Source organism: Vidua macroura, chromosome 10 (genome assembly GCF_024509145.1).
Source record: "Vidua macroura isolate BioBank_ID:100142 chromosome 10, ASM2450914v1, whole genome shotgun sequence".
Taxonomy (NCBI): Eukaryota; Metazoa; Chordata; class Aves; order Passeriformes; family Viduidae; genus Vidua; species Vidua macroura.
The window spans coordinates 3703734-3728133 of record NC_071580.1 but is presented as its reverse complement, the minus strand read 5'-3'; the positions used below and the strand labels follow the sequence as shown (position 1 = coordinate 3728133).

The window sequence follows — 24400 nt, the reverse complement described above, 5'->3', positions numbered from 1 at the left end:
TGTATTATATTAATACCAGAAAGAATGTCCAGAGTAGATTAATGGAGGGCAAGAGGCTAGGAATGAGCACATGAAACAGATTCAACTCTTTAAAAGGATCCAGCTACTAAATGGCCTCTGTAGTCTTCCATAAGAAGTGTGAATACTTCAGTACAATTCAAGCTGAATTGAATAACTGTTTTCATATCCAAATTCAAATACCGTCTGTGCATATAAAACAGTTCATTTATTAGTCCAAATGTTACTGTTGTAGAGCTCTTGGAAAAATACTCCCTCTTTCTTGAGCTTGTTCTTCATAAAAAGGAAGCTTTGGAGGGCCACCTAGAGAATTAAGTAGAAACATGGTTTCAGGTCCATATAACCTAATACTGAAATATTATATAGATTATACAATTTACACTTAAATAATTCAATAAATGGTAGCCTTGAAAAGAAGGTAGAGGTGGGAGTTACAGCGGCCTCCTCACAGAGGCAGAGAGCAGGCAAAACTATAAAACACCTCCAAATCAGAAGGTTCCCAAAGTTTTTCCTAAACTAAAAGAGGAATTGTGATTACACTACAGCTGAGAGGAAACTCCCTCCATACTCCAGTTCATTAAGAGGAGAAATTATCCAAACAGTCCAAGGGGTTGACCCTCCCATCCAAACTGACCACCAGCATGGGCCAGAGGTGTTTTATGCCACCAGGAAAGACTGCACCCCCGGCCTGGTTACCTTCTCTGCAGGTTGGCCCCATCCAGGAGCTCGGGCAGGCGCAGTTCCCGTTGTGGGGATTGCAGCGGGATCTGCCAGCGCACTGGCACCGCAGGGAGCAGCCAGGGCCGTACCTGTCTGGCCTGCACCCTGCAAGGACAGGAGGGTTTGGGACAGGGTGAACACTCCTGGCAGCCTCCCCCTTCTGTGGGATCAGGAAGCTGCTCAGACACCTACATCTGCTCACATTCAGACGTGACATTTGGGAGAGCGCGGCAGTCGTCGAGTTTCGTCTGCCACATGCTCTGCCCAAGCTGAAGCCCAGCTGTCCTGAAGAGGTTCCCAGAATGGAAATCATTACTAAAAACAGGGGTTAACAGCCCAACAGAGAACATCTTGGGATCAGCTCAGGAAAGTTGCTGTCAGCGTCCTGGATCCACACTTTCTCCTTCCCCTGTCTCTCCTGCATGGCTGGGCTGTCAGTACGTGCTGGCCAAGAGCTTTCCCTCACAGAGTGTGACACTGAGAATTAATCCATTTTATAGATACTCATGTCTTGCTCTGATTGCACAATTCTGCTGCATCCTGGCAAATTAAACTCACAAAAAAAAAAAAAAAAAAAAAAAAAAAAAAAAAAAAAAAATCTCACTTTCCAAATGCAAATACATTTCATACCTAGGCTGGTAAATGCTCGCTTCAACTTTTTATGCATCAGAGGACAGGCAGGAAAGGAAAGTGAGCAGGTCACATGGCAGAGTGTGAAATACACAGCAAACAATGGCCCTCTCTCCCTCACCTCACTGAAAAACCCTCTAACCAGGGAATTTGCCTTCTCCCACGAGCACCCTCGGGTAAATAAAGTCCTGCTGAGCCCTGCGTCAGCTGCAGCCCCAGCACGTGGGAGAACTCGCCCCGTGCGCTCCGAGCTTGGCCTTTTCAATTAGGAAATGTTATGAGAAAAGGTCTCCCCAAACACCTCTGGACCTGATTTTAATTTATGTAATACCACATTTTCATGTTAATAACAATGTGTATTTAAGACATCTGTTTGAAAGTCTGCAATGTTAATTTACTACAGAAAAAGAACGACCATAAAAGTCTGTTATATTCTCTCTCCCTTTTTTTTTTTTTTTTTAATTAACATTTTGCCTGTTTAATGGGTGCTTTACCAGAGTTCAAATTAAAATCAGGCCTTTTATCTTTATGGCTGCTGCACAGTCACAGCTGCTCACAGTTATATCACAGATGAACTGAGCCTAATTGAAAATAAAAATGCAAATAAAACCTACCCCATAACAGCTTTTCGTGGATGGGGGCTACCCTAGCTGATTTAAGAAAAATAAAAATGACTCGCAGAGTTTGTGAGGAAAAAAACCTCAATTCCCATTTTTGGTGCTGAACTTCCCCCTTGCGTTCCCCTTCTGCCTAAAATTTTACTGGAAAGGCCCAGGGACACCTGGGCTGTGTGGGCACTGAGGGTGGCTCACGTTCCCACTGGAACAGTGCTGCAGACTGGGAGCTTCATTTCCTGACCACAGGACACTGCACAGAGGGAATCAGATGTTTTTCCATTTTAGTTTTGCAAGTTGCACTAATGCTTAAGCTCACAGCAATTTGTATTAATAACAGCTTGCTTGAATCTATTTCTGCCCCATCCTAGAACAAAAAGAGAAAAAATTTTCCCCCTCTGCTCCAGGGGCTCAGGAGGATTTTGGTTCCTGGTGAAGCTCTACAGTAGCACATGGATGTTCACTCCTTTTATCTTGTTTGTCACAGCACTGGGACCACAAATGTTTTCTTACACTCAGTTAAACCACTGCAACTCCTTTTACTCCAGTGATTACCCTAAAACTGCTCCATCATAATCACAGAATCCTAGAATAGCTTGGGCTAGAAGGGACCTTTAAACCCATGTGGTTCCAGCCACAGGCATGGGACACTTTTCACCAGACCAGGCTGCTCCAAGCCCTGTCCAACCTGGGCCTGAACTCTGATCAGAGTCACAGCTGTGACCAGAGACTGGCTCAGGAATCTGCCACTGCTGCCTCTCAACCCTGCACCCAACCCCAGCAGGGTACAGCAGTGGGGCTGCTTTTACCTACAGGAAAATTTTCTCACCTATTTTTATGTCCTTGTTACAGAAGAATTCTGCTCCTGTGGGCCAACACACAGCCCAAGTGCCTGTGCTGCAAAGGAGGGAATTACATTTGGGTTAAAAGTTCCTGGGCTGCTGCTGAAGGCCAGGGGCAAGCACAGCTGCTGCAGCTCCACTACCCTCATCGGTGGGGATTCCATCCTGCTTCCAGGGGAAGCAAATCCAGAGCTGGACATACTTTTACACTGGTCTGAAGAGGGTCACAAATGTCAGTGTGACAACACACGCAGCAATTGGAGCCCTTGGTGCCCAACTGCAGCCTCTGCAGTCTTCCCCACTACCTTTGCAAAACTTCTTGGTCTATTCTTCCCCAGCCTGTGTTCTCCAAAACTCAAGGCAAATGACATTTTACAGCTGACCCATGAGCAGTTTTCCTATCAGGATATCAACTTAAATATTGATTAAATCAAGAGGTACAAGCCTGCTGATAAAGGTGTTAATAACCACAAAGAGCAATTTTCTACAAACAATGTGTTCTTGAAAACCAGCAAATGTCCTTTTACAGTTATTCCAAAACCAACAGGTCAGAGTGGTATAACAATACACAGTCCAACCCTTAAAAATATTGCTCTTACCAATGTCACACTTGTCTCCAGTCTTCCCAGGTGGGCAAAGGCACTTCCCAGTCTCTGGATCACAAGGAGCATCTCCACAGTCACACTGATGCTGGCACCCCTCGCCAAACCAGCCCCTGGCACAGCCTGACAGCAAGAGAACCCTTTAGATGCACGTCTGAGTGGCAAGATGTACATTAAACCCAGAGTTTTCCCAGGATGTCTCAGGGGAAAGCTCATAAATGAAATCAGTGTAAATGCCAAGCTTAATGAAGAAATCAAACATAGCGGAATGAGCACAATATTTATATGAGCTCTCCTTCTGTTGGGGTTGTCTAATCTAACTTCTCAAAGGTATCTGTAAATCTGTCCCAGAAGTGTAGCTGGCACTTATTTTTATTTTTAATTAGAACTCTCTAGAAGACCCCTCCGTAGCACTCAACAGGTTTGACATGCACCTATTTAATAATCTTATTTGGAGTTTTAGAAGCAAATTTAGAATCAGTAAAAGGGACTTATTTTTAATAAATGGCATGTGGAACTCATTGCTGCAAGACATCACGGAGACCAGGACTTTCACTGTATTAATTGGAACCAGATTAGTTAATTTATAAGGGAATGGGAACACCCGGCTGTATAACAGGAAATCTGTCCCAAATTCAGTGTTTCAGGATATTCATTAAGCTCAAAATATGGAAGAAGTGGCTCCCAACAAATATTTCAGTAATTATATGAGGTTTTTTGAGTTCTGCTTTTGGCTTTTTTTTTGATGTTTGGGTTTTTTTCTGGTTGTTTTTTCTTTTCCTTTTTCTTTTTTCTTTCTCATCAGAGGTGTACCAGTACCTTTTTCACAGTGGAGACCATGATAACCCAAAGGACAAAGGCACTGTCCTGTCACTGCATCACAGCTCGCTCCATTTTTACAGGCACAGGCTTGAAGACAGCCCAGCCCATAAAATCCCAGAGGGCACCCTGAAAAATTAAAATGAAGAAGGCTCATGGAGAAAATCACACACACCCCATTAAAATCCTCTGTATTCTCTGTGACATTCCCTGGCAGCCAACAAAAAAAAATGATATTTATCCTTAAGTCTGCTAATACCATGGGCTTTTAAACCTGTACCACCCATCACCAGAGATTTGCAAGATCTGGAAGGAGCTGGATGATCTGGGACATCCCCAAAATTTTAACTGAACCAGTGAGGTGTTTCTTGACTCCTCTGAAGCCCCAAACCCGTGACAATTACCCCGAGTGCCTCCACTTACTGTGCTCACAGGAGTGGCCGTAGAAACCCTCGGGGCACCTGCAGCAGCCTGTGAACCTGTCACAGGTGCCATTGTGCTGGCACAGGCAGTCCAAGGAGCAGCCAGCCCCATACTTTCCTGGGAGGCACTCTGCTGGGCAGGACATGGACAGAAAAAGAGACAAACAATCAAGCAAACAATCACTGCCCTCACCCGTACTGCCCTCACCCGTATGTGACAGATTGCATTGCCAAGAGATGATACCCAGGGAATAGTTTGCAGACCAAAGAATATTTGTTATGAAGGCACAGGATTTCTGCACAACTATGATGCATTCGCATACTTCAGTGAGAAATCTTTTATGTTATTTCCTCAGTTTTAACAGTCTGCCTTTTTCAATTTCTCTCTTCACAGACTCGATGCTGAACCCACACCACGTGTTGTAAAGCCTTGTAGTGAATGGCATAAATTAGATTTTCTTTTTTTCTTTCTTTATCTACAGCAATATTTTCTTTTAGGCACTTAAAAAGTGTGAAAGAAAACATGAAGCTTTTCCTCCTCTGTGTTATCATTGGAATCCACACTATTCAAATTCCTAATAAAACCAGGAGGATCTTTTTCACACGTACCAACAGTCTGTCCATGTATAATGAGCTATCTGCTTTTACAGAACTAAACACGTCTCAAATTACTGAAAGCCAAGTCATGCAGAAGGGACTGTGCCAATATAATTAACCTCAGCAGCATCTCTGAATAAGTTAACTTCCCACTGCTGGGATAATTTGAATCTGGGCAGACGAACTTAAACGAGCGTGGCTGTCCAAATAATCAGATTGAGAACCCTGCAAATGCCAGACAGGATCTTCCAGGAACATCATATCTAATCTCTATTAAAAGGATGCCTGATTAGCTGTCTTTGATTTCCAGTCACAGCACACTCAAACCCACACTGCTGTGGAGATCAAGACTCAATTTTCCAATAATTTCACTCCCTCTCTCAAAAGATAAACAGTGAAGCTCTCTCTAGTGATGCAGCACACAGTTCCTTATACAATGTGTGCGTGTTTGCTCCCTGTGCTCCACACCAGAGATGTTTTATCTGTGAGATACACCCACAATCCATTACTCCATGTGGGGACACCTGCACCACCCTGCTGAGGCTTGGCAGCCCCAACTCAGCCTGTGGGTGACTACAGAGATCTCCAGGAACAGGCAAATGGAGCTGAACACAAATGGCCTTTTCGAGGTCAGCCAAGTATTGGTTAACTGCAAATGTTTTAGAGCCTGTGCCCAGAGAACATTCAGTGCCCACTGAATCCTCACAGCACTCACACTGTGAGTAGCTGCATCTTTCCTTTCCTCCCCGCTCCTCCTCTGCACACAGATGCACGGCGGGGCTCTGAGTCTCCTCAGATGCAGAGTGGAACAACTGCATCTCAGAATGCTGCTAAAAAGTGTCACTTCTGGATGACACTTTTATATAGGGACACTCCCCTGTAACAACCAGTTCTTGGTATAGATACATATGGAGTTTGAGGTGAATGTTCTACAGATGTCAGGGACAGAAGTGCTGTAAATCAGAGCCTGGGAGGGTGTTGGGGAGCTTGAACCATTGCAGTTATGATTTAATGAGACATTTATCTTGAATGTGTACTTAGAATTATTTACTTGTATTTCATAGCAGCAAACTTGTGGTTTCCTGAACATTCAAGTCCGTAACTATACAGATATCTCTTACCTACAGAGAAAAATAGGAACAGAGAAATGCAGAATGGTTTTTGGGAGATGGTCAGGACAGTTGTGGGAAGACTGGGCTGACAGGAGAGATTCTGGAGTAGGATATGAGCTTATTCTGTTAGTGTGTTTTGTCTTGCACAAGGGACAGGTGTCATGGAGAAGTAAGGGTGAGAGAGCAGGACAATCTCAATTGCTTTGGACAGATGTTGTCAGAACATCTGGGAAGTCTACACACGGGAAGCTCAACTCCAGTCCAGAGTCAAATGAAAGAGAACACAGCCAGTGAGGAGGAAGACATAGGCTTCTCCTGCTCTGAGGATCACATGGAAGAAGACAAAACCCAGCATTCCTATGGACAAAGAACACAAAAGCTGGACTGGAGAAGAAGAAGAAGAAATAAGGAATTCATGAGCAGGACTCAGGAGGAAACTGCTTTTGAAAAAAGACCTGAAGCTCCAACTAGGGACATTTCTGAAACTGTCCTTGTCTCTGGGTGTCTGGGGACACTGCAAACCCCAGCTTGAGTGCACAAATCCACTGCCATCAAAGCAGGAAATCACCTTCCTCACAGGATCTTCCTGTCCAGCCGAGCCCGCAGGTGCAGTTGCCATCCACGTGGTCACAGATGCCACCATTCTGACAGGTACACGTCAGGTGGCAGTTGGGGCCATATTGTCCCTGGGGACACACTACAGAGAATTAACAAAGTTTGAAAAAACCCAAAAATTAGCACCCCAAGCAAAGGATGAAGGTGACAGGGAATAAATACAAACACATGCTCCCCACATGTATCCCGAGTGATTAGGGTCTCCCTAGGGTGGTGGGACACTACTCCATGATTATTATCAGTTTCACCCAAACACTCTGTCCTGACATAGCCCCTCAGCTTCCTGGAGAAGCCAGTGCCCTGGCACCGAGGGTGGCAGGAAGGTGTGGGCAGGATTAGGCTGGGTGATGGAGCGGGGAGGGACAGAGGCTGAGCGCCCCAAACCTCAGCCTTATCAGCAACAGCCCTGGGCAGCGTGGCTGTGAACAATGTCTGGCACTGAGTTTATTTGCTGGGTATTTTAAGTGTGTCACCCACTGGCGAGGTGACCTGGGTCCTGCTTTGTTACCTTGCTGACAGGCAGGGCCCGTGTGGCCGGGGGCACAGGTGCACTCGCCAGTCCGTGGGTCACACTGGCCTTTGCCACAGGCACAGAGCTGGGCACAGTCCTTCCCATACCGGCTCTCAGGGCAGGCTGAAGGGAACACAGGATTTGTTAAACACCCAGAGGATCCAATGGCAGTTTTCATTTTTAACACAGCCACAGTCTTAGGGGAAGAGCTGGCTTTGTTTTTATTCCCCCTAATGCACTTCAAGAATCAACCATGAAGCCAAAACCCACCCAAAGACACGACTGCTTTACCTTGTGAGACTACTTGTGATTATAAAATAACCCATGATTTCACATGGAATATTTACTGTCCTTCCTATCAGAAGAGTGAATGTAGAACTGAAATATCAGCCGCTCATCCTTCAACCTTAAAACATCCTTCCATAATATTGATGCTGCCCAACAATGAAGAGCAAAGCTACGGGCAACCAAACATTCAAACATTGCCTTTCTGTGAAAAAACTAAAGAGAACTTCACAGAGACCTGAGCTTTGGAAGCAGCACAGAAATTCAGCCACACCATTTAGCTCTGAAACAGAGAAGTAACAGTAGGGTTGCCATGGAGTCTTTACCAGTTTTGCCATGACAAAACTTGATTTTTTTCCCATTTATTGAAACTAATGGCACCATAGCGTGAAGCAAAATATTGAGATAATTTCTCAACCTCGAAATTTTGGACAGGAAGAAGGAACTTGAGCAATTCATGCTGAGCTGGCTCTAGAAATAAACTTGGGCAAGCAGGTTGCAATCCTGGGGTAAGCGTCCTTGCTTCTATGCATGCAGCAGTGAGGGAAAATATTTTGCAAGAGATTTTTTTACAAAGCTGGAATCCTGATTTACAATTCAAGGAAGAGGTAGCTGGGATCTGTCTGTTTTTCTTCAGACAAGCTCTTATGCAAATGATTCTCTTTGCTGTGTTTTGACAGAAGCAGAACATGAATGTTGGCTTACTTTTGCTGCAGTTGGCTCCGATGAATCCGGGAGCGCAATCACAAGTTCCCGACACGGGGTCACAGTGGCCTCCGTTCATGCATTTACAGGGATTTTGGCAGTTTGAACCATAAGTACCTTCTGGACACCCTGTTTTAAAAGAAAACATACCCAGCAATTAGGTTAGGTTGCTACTGGGCCTGTTACATTTCATGTCTTAAGCACTTTGTTGCTTTCAGTCAAAGTTTGCTTTTCATTTTCTAATGTTATTCACTTCCAGAGGGCCAGTAGTAGTCATTGAGGAGCAGATGGCTCCTTTGGACAACATGCCCTTGGGACAGCACTGATTGCAATGTCAAATGCTGGAGAGCTGGACTGAGTGCTGCTGCTCCTGGCTCTGTGCTCTCCCATTCCCCTTATGTGACAGTAGCAAGAAAAGCAAGCCTCATTCTACAGAGGTTTTCCTCTTGGGGTTTCTCCTCCAAATGAACGTATTCCCTCTTCCCCTCCTACACAAGAGAGATGGGGTCATTCTCCCTCTTCCTTTGGGCAGCAGCCACTTGGTTTGTCCAAGTCAGAGAGAAGCTGTGAGCCATTTCTGCCTCTTTTAGCAGCTGTTTTATGGATGTAGAGTAGGTCACGTCTTCTTAAAATGTGTAACTTGGAGCAAGTTTGTTTTCTTTATAATCTATTCCTTCCCTGCAAACTGGAGCTGGCATTGTTAGTGGTTGTCCTGAGAGGCTGTGGATTCTCCATCCCTGGAAATGTCCAAGGCCAGGTTGGACAGGGCTTGGAGCCTGAGACAGTGGAACTGGATGGGCTTTAACTTCTCTTCCTACCCTGTGGATGGGAGACCATGAAAATGTGCACATGACAGCAACACAGAGTTTCAGAAGACACCTCCTCAGAACATAGATACGGGAGGAACATTATTTAAATGCAAAGCCAGAAAATTCTCTGAGGAAAAAAAAATCACCTGTATTTTGTAAGAACCACAAGAATCACTACACCTGGATGGATTGCTGTGCCAGTGTTACATGGCAACAAACTGTCTATGGAGAGGTTTTCCAGCTGGTAGTGAGGATTTCTGGTTTCTTTTTTGGACAGCTAATGTTCAAGGAGAATAAAAAGATCAGGAAGATGTAAATGCATTTGCCATGCTTAGTTTACATCTTCTGGATGATCTTTAGTGATGGAGGCTGGAACTGAGGGGAAGAGCTGGGCAGAGCTGCTGGCCATGGGCACCACTGAACCTCCAATGTGCCACCTCTGAACTCTGGAGATGCAGGTTATTCTCCTAATTTCCCAGTGTACTGGAAAAAGGAGTAGCTGGTGCTCGAGCAGCATGATCATCATCCACCAGTTCCACTTGTGCTACTACCCCCAAATGTCATTTCTTTGCTCACCCCTTCCTTCTCTTCCCTGGCAGAAGGAAAGTCTGTGGCTACTTTAGAACCCTGGTTGAAAATATATTTGCTCACGTTTCCAAGCAACAGATCCCTTGCAATCTGTGCATAAATAACTTGATGTATTCTGTCTTTCCTAAAGGCACAAAAGCAGGGCCTGAGTGGCTGGAGAAATCTCTGGCTTTTCTGAACTATTCAGTAGTGAGGGAGAGTTTATGGGGAAACTTTGAAGGGGTGCCTTTTAAAATAAAACTGAACGTTGGCTTCTGCTCAAACCAGGATAGCAGATCATCAGGGCTAAGCAGATACACTTCTATAATGTGCAGATACTCTCCCCAGCCCTTCTCAAACACAGATTCTTCTCAATGAATGCTCTGTCATCAGTGTTTCCATCTGCCAGGGATGCAAAATCTGTTTCACGTGCAAGCCCTGGATTCAAGGAGTGAGCCCTGCAACACCCCCTTAATTCCCACCAAGACTTGAAGTCAAGGACTCAGCCAGATTCAATGATTTAATTATTCTATGTGAGTTTCACCTTTCCTCCTTCTTTTCCTTTTGGTAATCTGGATTTTCTCCTTTTTTTAAAAATTCTGTCTCCCAGAATCCAAAGGATGCTGCTTCTCCCTGGCAAAGCTTTCAGAGCCATTCCTTAGCTCAAGGCTAGCAGTAGTTGCTCCATTACTGAACGGGCTGCAGTAATTCCCTCCTTCCCAAATTCTTTGTCCCTGCAGTATTTCCTGTATTTTGGCTCAAGAAGGAGCAGCACATGCTGGGCATGTTCAGCTGCTGCACCGTGCACATGCTCAATAACAAGGCCACCTCATCTGTTAGTACTTTGCAGAAGAATTTTGATGCAGATAACAAGGGCAATTTGCACCACGTCCCACCATTTCAGTAGGCTCTGCCTTTGCAAAGAGGGCTATTCTTGCACCACCAGTTATCTCATAAAGACATTTTCTAATTTAACAGCTTCCTGTGCCTCTGACTTACGTTTTTTCTGTGAACAAAAGAGTGGCAGCCAGATTTCCACCTCATTTCCTGATTTTCCTTCTGCTTTGAGTGGACCAAGAGCTCCTAAATCTTTCCATAGCAATTGCACACACACTGAGGCTTTTCTGACCAATGCTGTTAAATCACATTGTCAAATAATCCCTTCTGACACATCCTGTCACCTACAGCTTGAAGGTGAAGCTGTTGAGATCTTTCTGGCTCTGGGTATTCCCAACCCAGTCAATGTCACAGAAACATACCATGCTTTTGTTTTTTTTTTAAAAACAATTTCACCACCACTTACTGCTTTTTACTCCTTTTAACAAGTAGATCTGCCTATCCACCAAGTTACAGACAAGTGATGGGAACCTTGTTTTTAGTTTGTCTGCTTCCTCTACACCATGCCAAGAGACTTTTTCAGCTCCTCACTCCAAAATTTGTGAACATGAAAGCCCCGTTGCTCTTGGCTCCTGGAAATTTGACTTCCCAGCCAACTACACCTTTTATAGATACTTTCTTGACCCTTTTTTTCATAAATACAGCAACAGTTGCCAGAAACTGTTTCCAGCAGCATCCAGCCACATGTTGACTGGACCAGAGCCCGTTTGGGAGCGGCTCCCTGTGCTGGTTTAATATTCTATCGAGAGCTTCTTCACCCTGGAGCAGCCCCAGCCTTCCCTGCAGGGAGGACAGCAGGAACTTGGAGTATTCCCACCAAAATCATGTAAGCCATCCTTGGTTTTCAGTCAGTCACTTCAGAATCAGGCCCACAATGTCTCCCTCCACTGACCTGAACTTAAAATAACCCACAATTGACTGTTTTCCTTCTATTTTTTGTGTCTGCCTACGAGTGGCACAGGGGACAATAGGAGCAACACCAGCATAGATGAGTATCTTTCTGTGAACTTCCATCATTTCATTATTTCTCCAATAAATATCTAACAAGCCCGTGTTTATGGTTAAATGCTGTACATTTTTGGAATCTCAGAGTATAAAACACCATGAAATCTCAAATCTCATACGCTTTAGGTTTAATCCCAGCTACACAGAAATCCATGGCAAAAATCCACCCGAATGCAACAAAACTAATTTTATTTTGCAGTGAGTCTTTTTATATCCTTTTTTTTATCAGAACTTCAGTGTAATTGTTTAAGCTTTAAATTTTAAAATTCTGAAATAAAACCTGAAGTATCTAAGTAAGTTTGAGGACATTTACTCTAGAGATTTAGTGCTATACACACACAGCTATTGACTACTGAGAAATTGCTACATAAAGGTAATAGGCTGACCATGATTAAGTCTTTTAAAATGCTCCTGTTAAATAGTTGATCTCCACTACTGCTCTCCTACAACATTTATTACAATCTAATGTATAATGGATCCAGATGGCTCCAGCCCCAGTGCTGAAGGCCAGATTTCGATCTCACTTACAGCAAAAACTGATGCACAGAGGAGGACAGAATCAATCCTTTGTATTTTATTTATAATTTATATTTTGAAGAATAACTTGTGATGACGTGATGGCAATACAAAGGCCCATCTCCAAAGCGAGTCTTTCTCCTATTTCTGCTCAAGGAATAAAACAGTGTTTTAACCCTTTCTAGAGCTGTGCATGTGACAGCTGGCTTTTGTATCCAGACTGTCACCCCAAAAGGCAATTAAGCCAAACAGAGCTGTGCTGGATTCCCACAAAACGGAAATCAGCACTCGCCAAAGAGAGAAAAACTGAGCAAGAAAGACAACAGCTTTTTCTTTTTTTCCTTTTTTTCTCCTCTAAATGATACTATTACAAGCCGTGGAATAAAACCAAAATTAAAGTTGTAAATAAAAAGGTAATTAACTGTCTCCTTTATTGGCTGCTTTGGTATATGTTTCTTATCAATTGCCACATTCCACCAAAAACAACTTTACAGATGTCCTAAAATACCGGCATGAGCCATGTGGATCTGGGAATATTTTTTATGATGGAGCATTGGGCCAATTGGCATTTTGTCCTCTACACTAGTCACCATTTTTCAGTCCAGAGTAACAGTTGGTTTAATTTGATTGTTCCTCAGAAGGCTCTGTAACTGAAAGGACTTTATGAATCACTTGGATTTATTGGATTTCAGCTTGTTGTTTTCTCATAACCATTTGTCCTTACTTGAGCACGCAGAGATTTCGGGAAGTATTTTGGACTTGGTATTTGGAAATGAGAGAGCTGCACAAAATCCAGGTGTAGCTGAGAGATGCAATGCAGAGAATGATCTTTACATTCTTTAACGTGGCATGAGACTGGAAAGAATTTAGCTGGTAAATCTGGTGGGTTTCAAAATTAATTTGAAGGATTGAATTAATTACATTATTGAACTAACATTATTATTTTTTTTAGGATTTTTATTTAATTAAAAAAAATTAAAATTAATTCCTTGCAATAATACAACTACTTTTCTTTAGTGTAAATTAACCCACCCTATGCTTACTTCCTATACTGTAACTTATTTGTAATATTATAACTTTTATACTAAAATTAGGCTCTACTTCTCTCAGTCACCACTGTAATGACACAGATGAACCCAAAGCTTCAGCAGATGCTCCTGCAAGACTCAGTTCTCTGTCAGAAAGGCAGCAACCCCCAAAAATACTCACGGAGGTGGCAGTGGGCCCCATGGTAGCCCGGGCTGCAGGAGCAGTGGCCGGTGACAGGGTGACATTCCTGATTCTCAGAGCACTGGCACACTCCATGACAGTCCTGCCCATACGTGCCCACTGGACAAGCTTTGGGAAGAAGAAATGCAAACCAATAAATTAAATTTGTCTTGGTAAATACAGCGCTCAAAAAAAGAGTGGGCTGAAATTTATTAAATAAAATCCCTGCCTACGGAATGACGCTCTCCTCCGGGACTTTGGATTTATTACATTTACTTGGGGGTTACTTGAACGCTTGATTTTGTTTTGTTCAGTCAATTTGTGCCCAACTGTCAAGGGCCAGATACAATTTTCTTGTCACTAGAAAAAAAATCATAGGGAAATGTCAGGTGAAATTGACTAAAATAACAGTATAATTCCCAAGGGACCAGGCGTGTGGATAAAGACATTCTACCTTTTGCAGAGAGTTTAAACTTGCAAAGCTGCTGAAACATCAACATCAACAGGTTTCATTCTGCCTGCTGACAGCCACATTGCCTAGAGGTTTTGGACCTTCCACATTTAATTCTTACATCTCATTTCCATTAAGCTGCCCTGGTTGTGGGTCAGCATTTAGAGTCCTCTGGTGGGGGATAATGGACACTGATGTCAGTCCTTTCAATTCTTATTTATTGCTGGTTCTCCTTTGGCTAAAACAGGGCTCAGGCAAAGTTTTGTAGGGAGGAACAAAATCAGGGTGCTGCAGCTGGGGTCAGAGCAGGAGCCTGCTTCCTAAGACAGCTCTGGGGGACCAAACTCCATGCTAAGAAAGCAGAAAATGTCCTTTCCATGAGGTCTGAGAGCAGGAATAGATAGCCTAGCACAGGGACAAGGCCAAGAGAAGCTGAGCTGCTGCTTTACTGGCTGTGAGCAGGGCAGGGCTCCACTGGCACATCCTCAGCCTATTTGTGTCCACTTCAGCCCCTGGCTGCTCCCCGCCAGCCCAAGAGCTGCAAACACAGAGAGGGCAAACCCCAGCAGCCCAAACTGCGCTGGCACAGAGCTCAGCGCTGGCCAAACCACCTGGGCGAGGGCCAACCCACCCTTGGCCATCTTCCCTCCCGTCAGGTTGTTGTCTCCTCCCTCTTCAGGCGCCGCATCGCCACGTTCTAGAGTCAATAAGTGCAATAAAGAACGAGTCGACGAAGGGATGTTGCGACGAGGAACTCACTCTTGTGGCAGCCGTGGCCGGCGAATCCCGGGGGACATCGGCAGGCGCCCGTCAGGTGGTGGCAGGGCCTTCCCGCGGGGCAGCGGCACCGCCGCGCGCACCCCGCGCCGTGGCGGCCCGGCAGGCAGGCTGCAGGGGGACACCCACCCCGTCAGGGCCAGCACAGGGGACAAAGCCACCTGCTGGCACCCTGCCCACCGAGAATGTCACACTGGCCCCCCAGCAGAACGCTGCGCTTGACCTGAGGCCGCGGAGAAGGCTTGAAGAATGGAATGATGGAGCTGGGATTGTGGGTGTGTAATTTGAATAGAAGTGTGTGATATCACAGGGTGGGAAAGGTTTTAAGATATAAAGTTTTAGAATACAGTAATATATAGTGTAGAATATATTTAGAATATAGTATATGTAGAATATATATCTATATATAGATGTATCTATTTTTATATCTATATCTATTTTTATATAGATATTTTATATAGATATGTTATATATTTATATTATTTAGATATATTTATATATCTATTTTTATTATATCTATATCTATTTTTATATCTATATCTATTTATTTAGAAATATTTATATATCTATTTTTATTATATCTATATCTATTTTTATATCTATCTATATCTATCTATATCTATATCCATATCTATATAGAATAAATATACTTTATATATATCTATTATATAATGATATATATGTATAATCTATATATTTAGAATATAGTAATATATATAAAGCAAGATAGAGGTATTAGGGTGGAGACTAGTCCTTCTTCTTCACCTTCTTCATGGGTTGGGTGGTATTATGTAATTAGATAAAAAAGTGCACATTACAAACGACAAGTGGTTGGTTATTAAGTTAAAAATAAAAATAATTTAAGTATCATTTCTTAATTAGACAGTTTATCCTTAAAAAGCCTTACAAATAAAAATACAACTCAGTTTTTAATTCATTAAAATAAAATACTATAAAACTCATGGTTTGTAAAACTATAATATAAATAAAAACTAACAAATATCTACATCCAAACAGGAAACACCATCTCACACGTTTAATCCCACCCAACCTTAACAAAAAAACCCACAAAATCTCCACGCGCCCATCCCTGCGAGCACCTCCCGCCCGACCCCGCGGAACGAGGGTGTGAAAATACCCGGCCACGGCTGAGAGCTCTGGGTTTGGGGGGGACGTGCTCCCCAAACCGAGCTGCTCCCCTCACTCACGTTTGTCACAGTGCCTCCCTCGCCAGCCCCTCTCGCAGTGACACGCTCCGCTCTGGGGGTGGCAGGACCGGCCGTGGGCGCAGTCACACCGCTCCTCGCAGCGCTTGCCGAAAAATCCCGGGGGGCAGGCTGGGGGCAAGCAGAGACAGCAACGTTCTACCTGCTGCAGCAACGCATTTGGCAAGGTCTAGGCCGCAGTCTGCACCAGCCAGGCTGCTTCTGGTTATTCTTATCAGCGCCCTCAGGAATTTGTCAAGGTTACTAAGACGGGAATTGTGCTAAATCGAGAAAGAAGAGGCTGAGAAACAGAATACCGAGACTGCCAGAATGAGATAACAGAGGGCTGTGAAGCACCTGAACTGTAACCAGTCACATGCTCTGAGAAGGGCATGCAGAATGCATGGACAAGACAGAAGCACCAATCAAGAAGTGTGCAATTAGCATGTGCAGTAGTTTGTAGAATGCATAAATAGGGTAAAATGTAAACAATAAATGGCTTCTGCTTAATCATATTGGTTTGTCGTAAAAGAGTCCTGCTTCCCGCAACCTGCTGCCTGGGGAGCAGCCTCCACTGGCCCCCAGCCAGGACCCTCCCTGCCTCAGCTCCTGCTCAGGAGGATATTTAGCAGGCTGCGTGGCCAGAAAATATCAGTGAAGATATTAAAAATATTAGAAGTGTTTAACGCTGGCTGCTAGTGAGTCTGCACGGGAAAGTTTGCAAAGACTGAGTCACAGCCTGGGGTGCAAATCCAGACGGGTCCATGGAGAGGGTGATGCTGTTTGCTGTGACACAGCTCTGCACACAGGGACAGCTGTTTGAGCAGTGGGAACTGTGCCCACGAACTGCTTCCACTTCCCAGGTCCCTGCAAAGTGACCAAAGAGAAAGGGAGCTGGGCACTGAGAAGGCTTTACAGGTCGAACTGGTGGATGAGGCTTTGTGAGTCCTCAGCGCCTCAGGAGACCTCAGAAAGCTGCCCGTGGCTTGCTAAAAGCACAGCACCATAGTGGCTGAGCTGAAAGCATGTTTTAAGTCACCTGTGTATGAGATTTAGTCCCTGTTTCAGGGATTCAGATGGCTCTAAGCACGCCAAACAGCTGTGTCAAGTCTGGGTCGTGTGCCACATCTGAACCATCTGAACCATCACAGTCCAGTTTGCTGAGCTCCCCTCAATGACCCACAGAGACCCAGCAGCAGGTGGCTGATCTGGCAAATTTTCCTTAAAACTCCCTCCCTTTCCTGTGTTCTTCCTTGTGTGTAAGGTAGAGAAATACCTTCATTTTCTTAGCAGGCAGAGAACAGAGGTAGGAGGAGATAAAATGACTGGGACAAGGGCATGGTTGGGCAGAGACCTGCCTGTGGGTCTGAGATGGGGTGAGAGTGCATAAATTCTGACCGGCCTGCAGAATACTGGAAATTTAAGACAGAAAACAGAAAACTGGCAGAAATAGCTGATGGTTCAAATGAAGGATTTGCAGAAGGAGCTGCCCTTACCAACATCACAGCGGTCCCCGGTCCAGCCAGCGTGGCAGAGGCACTTCCCTGAGGGCTGGTCACACACCCCGTGGTGGCAGCTGCAGTTCTGCTCACAGCCCTCTCCAAACTGCCCGTCCCCACACTCTGAAACGGGATGGGGGAGGCTGATGGGGGGCCAAGCTGGAGCAACCCCAGCAGGAACTCCCTCATGCCTCTGCAATATGATGAGCCATCCAAACTGGGCCTAAAAACCTTCATTGAAGGAAATTTTGAAGCCTCCTTTAGGAAAATTCTCTAGAAATACACCATTTTCCTCTTTAAGCATTTCTTTCTTTCTTTCTCCTTAAATGGAGCTCACTACCTATCTTCCCTGTTCCCAAAGGACAAAGAATAGCTTATTCCTCTCCTCTGCCCAGCAAGTTTCCAGCACCATGGATATGTTCAAGTACAAACATCATGTCTCCCCTCAGCCTTCTCACTTCTCACTAAACGCCATTCTTTTTAACTCCTCCCCACCTGGTGTTTTCCACCCTTTTTCCTCCGGGTCATCTCAAACCGGACCCCAGCACAACCGAACTCCCTTCCAGGGTGACTGAACCGAGGTGTTGGAGGGGTGGAGGGGGTGGTGGGACTCACCCAGCTCACAGGCTGTCCCCGTCCAGCCCTGAGGACACTGGCACTCGCCGCTCACAGGGTCACAGGCGGCCTGGCCGTGGCAGAGGCAGCGCTGCAGGCAGTTTGCTCCGTACCACCCGTGGGGACAGGCTGCGAAGGGAGCCAGGGGAAACCTTCCGTCAGGAAGTGCAGGAGAAGGATCAACAGGGTCAACACCACCTCTCCCACCTTACAGCCCTTCTGGCCCTGGAAGACACCGCGGGAGGCACGACCAAGCAGAAATGGGGATGCAACCAGTAAGGAATTACTGTGATCATTGTAAAGCTGGTCTTGGAACAAAGTAGGTGATGAAGTGAATTAGTGACTCACCAAATAACCTTGAGACTTTCTGTTTATACCTACAAATCCCATTTTTTTTTTTTGTTCCTTCCAGCTTTCTCAACACTGGGGAGTGCAGTTCTTGATTTCTCTGTTCTCAGAATTTCTTTGAACAGTCCTCTTAAAATCACAGCTCCTTCTCTAACTGATCCTGTTGCCCACATCTGGCTGATGACATTTCACCATTTACCTAATTTTAATTAGGGAAGTCTATTAATTCCTACCACAACCAGTTTCTATGGATAGAGCCTAACTTTTTGGCAAAAAACCACACACCTCTGCCACGTGCCAGAGTGACACCTCTTTAAGATGGAAACAGGGGCAAGCTGTCACTTTGGAAAAGCACAGGCACCAGAGGATGGCTCCCCAAGCCTCACACAATTATTCTACCTCCTCACTTCAAAGAGAAAAGAAATCCCCAAACATGTATTTAAATAGAAAAGATGTGTTTGAAACAGCTTTTGTAACTTTCATTTTGGTTTTGTATTTGTGGCCTTCGAACAAAACAAAAGATAGGTACATGTTGTCAAGAACAGTTGGATGCCTTCCCAATTTTTAAATCCTTCATGGAAAGGCCTTTTCATATGAAGTTTTAAAAGGGGAATGTGCTAAATTTAAATATCACTCTCCCCCTGCCAGCTTTCATCCCCTTTCCCTAACAATCCTGTTGCGATGCTGAAGGGCAGAGCCTGAGTGGAGGTGCTGACTCCAAATCCCTGCTCACCCAGGAGCACCCACAGCAGCATTCCCAGCTCCATGGTACTGCTGCCACCCCAGGGACCTCGTGGGGAAGGCACAGAGCAAGGAGGTTCTGCAACGGGGATGGACAGACTTTTCCTACTGCCTGGGATGCATGGATTAGGATGTACAATGCAAGCCACAGTGCAGCCTTTCTTTGCCAGCCTCTTCTTAAGGCTCTGTGGAGCTGGGCTTGTGCTTAAGCCTCTTGTATGGGTCTGATTGCCAAGGCTGGAAGGCTCAATGCCTTTCACATGTTCTGGATTTAGGCTCTGTCTGGAACAGCACAAGGTAATGCCGAGGATCAGTCTAGCATGGGACAGTAAAGCAGCCCATAGAAAAGAAACAGAGCTTCATTTCAGCGTCATAATTGGGAGTTTTATGGACCTTTTCTCCCTTCATCAGCCTTCAAAATCAGCTCTCTTTCCAGTTTATGGCTGTTTCACCCCTCTGCCCTGTGCACACTGGGATCCTACAACACAGTGTCACGGATTAACTTAATGGACCAATTCACGTCACTGCAGATCCAAACCCAACGATAACTCAGGGCAACGAGCTGAGACCTAAAATACCAGTGAGCTTTCCCCAAAAAAGGGTTTTATTTTTCCCTGCTATAATCCACAGCCAGGGGTTTGAATTTCCAACTGTACCTTCTTGGCAGGTGGCTCCTTTCCAGCCCGGGCTACAAAGGCACGCCCCGGTGACGTGGTGACAGAGAGCTCCGTTGTGACAGTGACAAGTGTTCCTGCAGCCCGGCCCGTAGCTGCTCCCCTGGCATGCTGCAACGACAGAATTCCATAAAACCCCATCAGGAAGTGTCCAAGGAAGCACAGAGCACAACGCAGTGCCAGGGAAATCAGGTTGGAGCTGTGCTCCAATGACACTTTTCACATCGTAAGGGTGCCTAAGGTCATATAAAATCATAGAATATTGAGGTTGGAAAAGATCTTCAAGATCATCAGTCCAACCTTTGGCCAAATACCATCATGATCCTTAAACCAAATCACAAAGTGCTGTGTCTACTTGTTTTTTGAACACTTCAAGGAATGGTGACTTCACCATACCTGGAAATACATATATATATATATAAAACCCCATATATTAAACATGCCTGACTCTAGAAACAATAATAGAATCATTTAGGTTTGAAAAGACGTTTAGCATCATCAAGTTCAACTGTTAACTCGGCACTGCTAAGTCCACAATAGCAGCCAACACATAAACTGCATTAAAAAAAAAGATATTCTGCAAATTAAGCTCACATAAATTGAAACTGCTCTGCAACACTCACAGTTTAGAGATAATGTGTCTTATGAAAGCCTAACCTAATAATGTGGGTTAAAAATATGAATCAGAGCCCATTCTGAAGAGGTTTCTATCAAGGGGCTGGATCACTGGGGGTGATGGATCAGCTGTCATCCCCTGCTCTGCAGAATGTCTTTGTGCTAAACTAATGGCCCAGCAGAACCGCCAGCCTGACAGCCCTGGTATTTATTTGCATCCTGGTAAGAGAACTGACAACTTCATTGTTTTCAGTGTTCATTTTGCACAGCTGGGTGCCTCTGCTCACCCAGACTCTTTCTTTGGTCAGAGAGGGGTGATATTTTCAATGAGTTTGGTTAAGCAGCTGGCTCCCAGGTGAAAACTTAATGCAGTTGTCTGGCAAGCAAACGCTCTGCTTTCAGTGCTGCTCCCCGTGAAAAATGGCAGTGATAAAATTCCTGCAGTCTCCATTGCACTGGAGATTTGGATAGCTTTGAATGGTGGAGAACAGACAGTTCTGCTACCCTGTTTTCTTCAGATATCACCCAAAATAATATAAAGGGGGTTGATGGAGCTGGATCTCCTCCTTGCACAGTTTTTGCTCTGCATTGCAGGGTCTCCTGTCAGAGCCTCTCATCCCTGCAGCACCTCTGGCATGCACTGGAGAGGCAAAAAAAGCCTGGATCCCTGATCCAGGAGAGCGTCCTGCACTTGCTGAATGTGACATCTTCCAGGTTTCACAGCCAAATAGTGAATTTTCACTCAAACTTCTCTGCCTTTCAGGGTGTCAGTGAACATGGTGCACTGCTGTGGGAGAGCAAGCCCCTGGGGACAGAAGGGAGGTGTGAAACCACCTTGATCTTGGAAGTGAACTTGGTTGACAGTCTCTGACCCATTCTCAGCCCTTTTCTCCCCATCTGAGAAAGGCTTCCAGCTTCCCAGCCTGGTTCTCAGACACCATTTCTCCCAGGACTTCTTTTCTATGCTGCTCATTCTTGTCATCACTTGGAGCCCATCCATGTTGAAACCACAAGAAAGAGCAGGAGCTCAATCCCATCACAGCTAAAAGTTTGTTCTGCAAATGAAGCTTGGTTGCCAAGTGAAAAGTTCAGCACATCTACAGAGCTCTGGCTCGGGTTTTGGGAGCAGAACTAAATATTTCCACAATACAGACCAGAACTATAGCACAACCAAGCCAAAGGAAAAACCAGCTCATCACCAGATCCCCTGACTGGTTACCAGTGGTTTGTGGGAGGTTTTTGGAGTCTATATGCAAAGCTCTTGTTACACTTAACAAAAAGACAATAGGGTGTTTCAGTGAAAATTCTGATAAGAATGCAAAAATTTGTGGAGAAGAAAATTTAAAGTATTCTACTGGGTAGACACAAATGTTGTTTTGCATCCTGGTGGGATAATATTGATTTTCAAAGTACTTTTCTGAAGATTTAGGGAAAAAGTGATATACTGAGACTATTTTGTGGAGTTCCACAACTGAATGTACACATATCCCTGGGCCTTTCCTTTCTTCATGATGAGAGAAGAGAGATAACTTAATCCAAAAGTTTAAATTAATAGATTTCTTCCTGGCTCAAAATTTTCCTCTTGGTGTCTTTCCTCTGCAAGAGGAGGATTTATTTGTTTGCAGTTTTTAAAATCCCTTTTTGCATGCAGAGTAAGGAACACAAGAAACTGGAGACTTTTCTTCCAGACTAGAAGTCAACAGAATTCAAAAGTGCCCAGGAGCAAAGGAAAATGATGGGCTCTAATGTTCTACAGGGTGTCCAGGAGCTTTGATTTCAAGTGACTTCTGTGGATTATTCTCCACAAAATGAAGTTTTAGCTTTAAATGAACAGGGAATCTGCAAATTCAAGTGCTCACACACCATGAAATGTCAAACCCCTGTTATCAGTGCCTCTGGCTGAGCAGATTTTTCTGTAATGATTTATTTTTCAGATCAGTGTGGTCTCTTTTTTACCACAAAAAGCCACTTCAGTGAAGATTCTGCTGAACTCCAACAGCTCCAGAAAGAGGCATGTTTAGTACTGACAGAATTAAGGCAAAATTCAGATGTTGAGTTGTGTACATCTGCTACAGACCATATGCAGCATGAGATTTTTGGAGGGTTTGGTTGGCTTTTTTAAAGTTTGTAAACTTTGGATGAATTTGCAGTGAATCAGAATGGTTTGGGTTGGAAGAGGCCCTAAAGATCATCCATTTCCAACACCTCTGTCATGAACAGGGATGCCCTGTCATGATCAGGTTGCTCCTTCCATCCAACCTGGCCATGAACATTTCCAGGGATGGGCTATCCAGACAGGAAGGTTACATTTCTATCACAAAGAAATGCCAAATGTCAGGTCCTCACTTCTGTATCACTGAGCTATCACTGCACTCAGTGAAACAGTTCATTAAAACAACACAACAACAACAAAAACCAAAAACCAAAACCAAAACAAACAAACAAAAAAAAAGAGAGAATAGGCAACATACTTTTCCTAAGCCTCTTTCTTGGAAACCTAAAATACCTCAGGTGGACACTCAAAAAAAATCCCCAAATAAAATCTCCAAGCACAAACTGAAGCTGAGGCAGAGCTTGCTTGGCAGATTTCAGCCCAGATTAACATAATTCATTTTCAAACAACTGAAATCCACGGTCTGGTAATGGAAAGCATTAGGCAGCTTCAACAAAAGGCATCACTGTCTGTACTGCCTGTAATTAGATAGCAGAGCATAAAACTCACTGCATGGCTGGCTTAGGATCAATTCAAATCCCATGATGCCAAAATTATTCCTCAATATCCTCCAGCACATTGCCTGCAATCTGATTACTTCCACACGGGTGCTGTCCTTCCAGCTGCTGGAGCTGGTGGGTCCCAGGAACAGGCAAGGTGAATATTAAACACCCTGGGAGGATGGGGAGGGCTGAGCTCTCTCCCACCCGGAGCTGCCTTGCTCTGAGCAGCTCTGGAGCAGAGTGGACGAGGCCCAGTTGTAAAATCAAAATGAAGATCCCTCACTTAGCCAAGAGGAAAGGAGGAGACACCCTGCACTGTTAGCTGACCTCTCTCACTCATGGAGGCCTCAGGGACTTTGGCACCTTCACCAGCAGGAGGAATAAATCAGCCCAGCACAAAGCTCTAATGGCTCTGGCACAAGACAATAAATAGGATTTTTTTCCCTAATGTGAGTAAAGCAGGGCACCAGAGGCCACGGAGAAGGAGCTGCAAGTCTTAATTGAATTTAATGAAATATGCAGCAAAGCTTCCCATCCCTAATGCTAAGGACTGGGGAAGGGGCAAGGTGACACATTGCCAGTGCTGTGGCTGGACAGGAAAAACGGGCTGTGAGCAAGGAGCAAATACTGCACCTGTTCAGCAGCACCTCTTCTGACCTGTGGCATGGAAAGGTGACTCTGGTCTGCTTCTGTCCTGTGCTCACTGCACTAATCTACACTCAAAGGCTGTGACCACCACCGTCTTCAGGTGGTGCAGGTGGAGAGCCAAGTGTTCCGGTGGGAGGGCACGAGGAGGCAAAAAACTGCAGCGGTGGGATGTGAGGAAAAGTGTCTAAAATGGGGGAGATTCAGCAGAACTGACCCAGCTGCAAACAAAGGAGCAGGGGATTTTGCAGGAGAAGCCTTCTCAGAAGATGGGCTGTGTTGAGTGGTGAGGGAAAATATTATGAAGAGCAAGCACTGCCCTCAAACAGGGCTGATGATAAAATAGTGTATGGCTGAAGAACAGCATTGCCTCAATACAAGCCATATTGCTCTCTATTTTCCAAATTAAACCACTTTTCTACTGCAGAAAGCCATGATGTATGGACTAAAGAAGTGTTCCCTCACAGAGCTGGCTCGCTGTGAAGCTGCCCTGGAGCCCAGCTCCTCACCCCAGTCCTGCAGACAGCACTCATATTTTCAAAAGGAAGCTTAGACCATGACATCATCCTAAAGGAAAACAAGGAAGTTGAGAAGGTAAAACCTGAAAATCTTAAAAAAAC

General features: G+C 44.8%; 1 protein-coding gene across 1 annotated transcript in view; it reads right to left on the bottom strand.

Moving 5' to 3' along the window:
- Positions 1–241: 241 nt before the first annotated feature.
- Positions 242–24400, bottom strand: part of LOC128812107 (multiple epidermal growth factor-like domains protein 6) — a 188560-nt gene continuing 164401 nt past the window's right edge. The window contains exons 25-38 of the mRNA XM_053986317.1: positions 19788–19916; positions 18043–18171; positions 17425–17550; positions 15932–16060; positions 14706–14834; positions 13496–13624; positions 8493–8621; positions 7500–7625; positions 6945–7073; positions 4669–4797; positions 4246–4374; positions 3424–3549; positions 715–843; positions 242–321 (exon numbers count right to left, since the gene is read on the bottom strand). Coding sequence (XP_053842292.1) covers positions 242–321; positions 715–843; positions 3424–3549; positions 4246–4374; positions 4669–4797; positions 6945–7073; positions 7500–7625; positions 8493–8621; positions 13496–13624; positions 14706–14834; positions 15932–16060; positions 17425–17550; positions 18043–18171; positions 19788–19916 — 1748 coding nt within the window. The remainder of the gene's footprint in view (positions 322–714; positions 844–3423; positions 3550–4245; positions 4375–4668; positions 4798–6944; positions 7074–7499; positions 7626–8492; positions 8622–13495; positions 13625–14705; positions 14835–15931; positions 16061–17424; positions 17551–18042; positions 18172–19787; positions 19917–24400) is intronic.